Source organism: Nanorana parkeri, unplaced genomic scaffold (genome assembly GCF_000935625.1).
Source record: "Nanorana parkeri isolate BGI_ZX_2015 unplaced genomic scaffold, ASM93562v1 scaffold658, whole genome shotgun sequence".
Classification (NCBI taxonomy): Eukaryota; Metazoa; Chordata; class Amphibia; order Anura; family Dicroglossidae; genus Nanorana; species Nanorana parkeri.
In genome coordinates, this window is record NW_017306926.1 from 414,548 (window position 1) to 419,423 (window position 4,876).

At 50.5% G+C, this 4,876-nt stretch overlaps 1 protein-coding gene across 1 annotated transcript in view; it reads left to right on the plus strand.

Annotated features, from left to right (window-relative positions):
* GALC (galactosylceramidase) overlaps window positions 1–4,876 on the plus strand; it is a 22,845-nt gene that overhangs the window by 267 nt on the left and 17,702 nt on the right. Inside the window, exons 2-3 of the mRNA XM_018563353.1 lie at window positions 140–203; window positions 4,483–4,596. Coding sequence (XP_018418855.1) covers window positions 140–203; window positions 4,483–4,596 — 178 coding nt within the window. The remainder of the gene's footprint in view (window positions 1–139; window positions 204–4,482; window positions 4,597–4,876) is intronic.

Below are 4,876 nucleotides of genomic sequence, written 5' to 3' on the forward strand. Positions count from 1 at the left end.
TGTATACAGGACGGTTGCCGGGGGGGTTGGATGTTTTACATGAAGATTTTATAGGTTCCTCTGGGTCATGTGACAATCATCAGTGATATCGTCATGGAGACGTCTCCACTCATTGTTGTTTTTTTTTTTCTTTTTGCAGCCGAATTTCGGGGCTTCTCTGCAGATCTTTAAAGTGGAAATCGGAGGCGATGCGCAGACCACAGGTGACGTCCGCCATTATGTGTCAGCCGCTAATAAACAAAACATTACCAACCTCCTCCGGTGCCCGCCCCCGAGGAGCCCAAATCCCTCCGGGGGGAGGGGGCAGGTATTATGTCTGTAAATGGTGTACATTGAGGTCGGACCTCCGGGGGGAATAAGTGATCCCTCCATTTCTTCTACAGCGGGGGGGCGGGATCTGCGTGAGGCGTGGTCACTGATTGGCTACCTCTGCTTAAACAGCCAATCAGATCCTCAGCCCTGCGCGGATCTCTGCTGAGAAATTCTCCCCTGAAGTCCCCTGGGAACCCGACATTTCCAGATTGGGGCCCCCTTGGCTCTCTCTGACTTCCTGTCACTTCTGCCAACCTTATATCGTCATTTGTGTCCCCTCTGGGGAGATTCGTCCTCTCTGTGTCCCCGTGACCATTCTCAACGAGAGGGGGAAGTCCAAAATGTTCCAGTTGTCACCAAACCAGGAAGAGGATAAATCTTCCATGGGGGACACCAGTTCCGTTGACAACTAAGAGGTAAAATCCCCTGCCTCTGGAGAGATTTTCCCTCACTTCCTGTTCTATCTCTGAGACAGGAAGTGATGTGAAATCTCTCCAACGGGCCCCCAACATCCGAAAGAAGAGGAAAAATCCCCCACAGGGGTTCTTAAAGAGAATCTGAACTTAAATCAGTGACATACTGCAGCTCACCAGTCCTTAGATTTCTTTATTCAGGATGTCCAGCATCATCTAGTACTTTCCTCCCCAGCCTGACTGTCCCTGGCCCCGCCCCTTTCATTCGGTAGATTTCAGGCCTTTCAATCACGGAGGCTCAGCATCACATGTGGGCGTTACTTATGCAAATACAGCCTGCCTAGGCACGCCCACCCCTCCAGACACACCCGCACCTGTCAAGGCATTTTGATATTTGCATAACTCCTCCCAAGAGCCAGCCCACTGCTTGCACCAGGGCTGAGGACTCCTCCCCCAGCCATGATCTGCCTGCATTGCATACAGAAGCCCAGAGACCCATATCATGGGGAAGGGGGGGGGGGAGCAGGGAAGTTCAGAGGTCATGGCGCCTTTCACTCGCGGCGCGATTCCTAAAAATTAACTTTCGCATTTGTTTTTACATTCTGAAAAATGAAATTTCCCCCGCGATGGTAAAACTTCCCCGGATCACAGGAGGAAGTCTGCAGATTCAAGTCAGCCAACCACAACTTCCTCTCTCAGTGTCTGCACGTTGGGGGGTGATGTACAGGAAGCAGACTCGGAGTGCCAGCACCGCAAACAGCAAGCGCTAAGAAATATGACCTTCGCGGGACTCCCGGCAACGCTACACGTACAACGCAGGAATGTCACCTATGAAATGGCACCGTTCAGGTTAAAGTGACCCCGTCCTTAAAGGAGAACTATGAGGGGGGGGGGGTGCTTTTCACTACAACATTGATGTCGGGATCCGCTCCAGCTGCGTCGTCTCAGTATACCGCGAGCTGTAGCTCCCTATATACTGAGCCTAGGGTGACGGGAGGACGCTAGTTTGTGTCCTCCCGTTACCCTAAGGCCCCATTCACACTGAGCGACATGAAAATCGCGCAATTTCGAGCGATATTGCGCGACTTTTTCCTATAAGGCTGTATGCAATCAGGAGCAAAATCGCTTGAAAAAAGGGTCATGTAGGAGCGACAAGCTACCAGCGACGAGCTACAAGCGATATTGAGCGGCGAGATGTGAACAGCTCCATTGAAATGGATTGGAGAAGCTACATAGAGCGATATCGTGTGGAAATATGAGCGATATCGCTGCAAAAATCGCTCGATAAATCGCTCAGTGTGAATGGGGCCTAAGGAGAACTATGGGGAAAAGCCTTAACCCCATAGTTCTCCTTAATAACAGAAGACTGACACGGGTGTAACGTGCAGAACCCACACACGACCGGTACCCCCAGATACATTCAGGAAGCATTTTAGGGGCGTGGCTTATTCTGCCGCTATGTCAGCTGGTGCAGTCAGCACCATCACTGAACGGCTGCTGAGTGAATGCACTGCAGGATAAACCACCCTGTACATCAGCTGGTGCAGTCAGCACTCTCACTGAATGAACCGGAAGACGATCGGAAAACCAGAACCTCCAATCTGCGTATTTTTTCTGGATCAGGGATTTAAAATATTGAAGCCGCCGGATAAGCATGACAGACCCCCAACTAGCGCCATGGGGTTCCTTTATTGTGACACACAGGGGACTATCCTGCAGTGTGTTCACTCAGCAGCCATTCAGTGGGGGTGCTGACTGCACTACCTGATGTGCAAGGTGGACTATCCTGCAGTGTATTCACTGAAAGAGAAAGTCCTCCTCTGCTGATTGGCAGCAGGCAATGGGCGGGTACAATAGCCAGTCTGCTATTGGCTTTTGCAATTTAAAATATCCAATAGAAAGCTGGCTTGACGCCAATGTTCTATCAATTCCTAGGACTCGAGTCTGAGGGATTGACAGAACACCGGCAGAAGAGGGGGCACAGGGGAGCAGAGAAGGGAACGGGCAGAGGAGGAGGAAGGGGGCAGGGATAGGAGGCATGGAACGGGGCAGGCAGAGGCGGAATGGGGCGGGCAGAGGAGGAGGAGTAAGGCAGCAGTGGTGGTACGAGGGGGGCAGCTGTACAGCTGCACAGTATTTTCTCCCAACTGGTGGCAACGCTGGTGCCGGCTGCAGTGGTCCATGTCCCCGCTGCCTCTGCAGATACATGCGGGGATTGAAAGGGACACAGGCGGCTGCAGCCGTCACCAGCGGGAAGGAGAACGGACGAGCAGAGCAGTGGCAACTAATCGATGATGAGAGACGTTGCCAACAATGGTCATTATCGATGGTTAATGATTAGTTGTTGCCGCCCTATGTACAAATCATGGCGTTCCGCCTCTCCATAGGTCGCACACGGCGCCCCGTCTTCGGTTCCTCTATAAGGTCATGTTTTGTGTCTTCGGCGGTGGTGACATTTCACGCTGCGTTCTCTCCGGGGTGACGCAGGAAGTGGGGTACGGATGGCGGTGACCTCATTTTATTTCAGAGATATCAGCAGAAACCTCAGAGATCGCGGCGGATAAACTTCCAGGAAACGCAGAACGTCGTCTTATCTCCACTCTGAGACTGCAGATCGGTCATTCTGGGCTGCCGAGCGCCCGCACTGAGGTTTTCCTGTCAGTCTCCGGATATTACACATCGTGTCTTATGAGCTGTATTGTCTACAGGCGGCCACACAAGCATGTAAGAGGGATTGCGTACGCCATGTGTCATCTCCTCCCTCAGCCTCGTCTCTTGCCGCACATAGCGGGCTGGAACTACCAGCAGGACTCCTCTCTGTGTGACTTATGTGTAATGTAAACATAAATCTGCACAATGATGATGGTATCTGCCCTGTGTATGTGCAGGGTCTGATCTCTGCTTATTAGTGCTGTGCGGTGCTTGTACTTCACTGATCCCCTCTTCCAATACATAATTAAACAGACATTTGGCTCTCTCATTGATCTCCTCTCAATAGTCTGATGGCAATGAGATGATCAATTTCCCGATATCCAGATATCTGCTACAGTAAAGCTGCACAAATCACACTGCTGAATCTAGGTAGCAGTGAATGTTGCCAGTGTGGTGGGGTCATGTGATCATGCTGAGCCAATATAGTGAATGCTTGCAGTGTGGTGGAGTCATGTGATCATGCTGAGCCAATATAGTGAATGCTTGCAGTGTGATGGGGTCATGTGATCATGCTGAGCCAATATAGTGAATGCTTGCAGTGTGGTGGAGTCATGTGATCATGCTGAACCAATATAGTGAATGCTGGCAGTGTGATGGGGTCATGTGATCATTCTGAGCCAATATAGTGAATGCTGGCAGTGTGGTGGAGTCATGTGATCATGCTGAGCCAATATAGTGAATGCTTGCAGTGTGATGGGGTCATGTGATCATGCTGAGCCAATATAGTGAATGCTTGCAGTGTGATGGGGTCATGTGATCATGCTGAGCCAATATAGTGAATGCTTGCAGTGTGATGGGGTCATGTGATCATGCTGAGCCAATATAGTGAATGCTTGCAGTGTGGTGGAGTCATGTGATCATGCTGAGCCATTATAATCAATGTTGGCGGTGGGGTGCAGTCATGCAAAGCCAATAATGAATGCGGATAGCATTATAAGGTCATGTGATCATGCTGAGCCAATATAATGAATGTTAGCAGTGTGTTGGGATCATGTGATCATACAGAGCCAACATAATGAATGCCGACAATTCTTTTCCTCCTCAGACGGCACGGAACCGTCCCACATGCACTATGCAGACGACCAGAACTATTTCCGCGGGTACGAGTGGTGGCTGATGAAAGAGGCCAAGAAGAGGAACCCGAATATCAAACTTGTTGGTAAATGGCACCTCCATCAATCCGTATTTCCTATGAGTGCGTTCCCAATAACCCCCTGAGGACTGAGTGCTGCTTTAGTCTTCCCATGGATGGATTTGTTATTTTGATTTAAATAGCAGAAAATGCAGCAGGAGGACAGAGACTCCCTTGGCAATATAGTGGACATGTAGGATGCAAAGCTTGTTCCCATTTCACCACGAATTTACCCTCATCAGCCCTAATTAACTCCCCCTTCCCCCCTTTTCCCCCCAATTAACTCCTCCCCCCAAATCACTGCTCC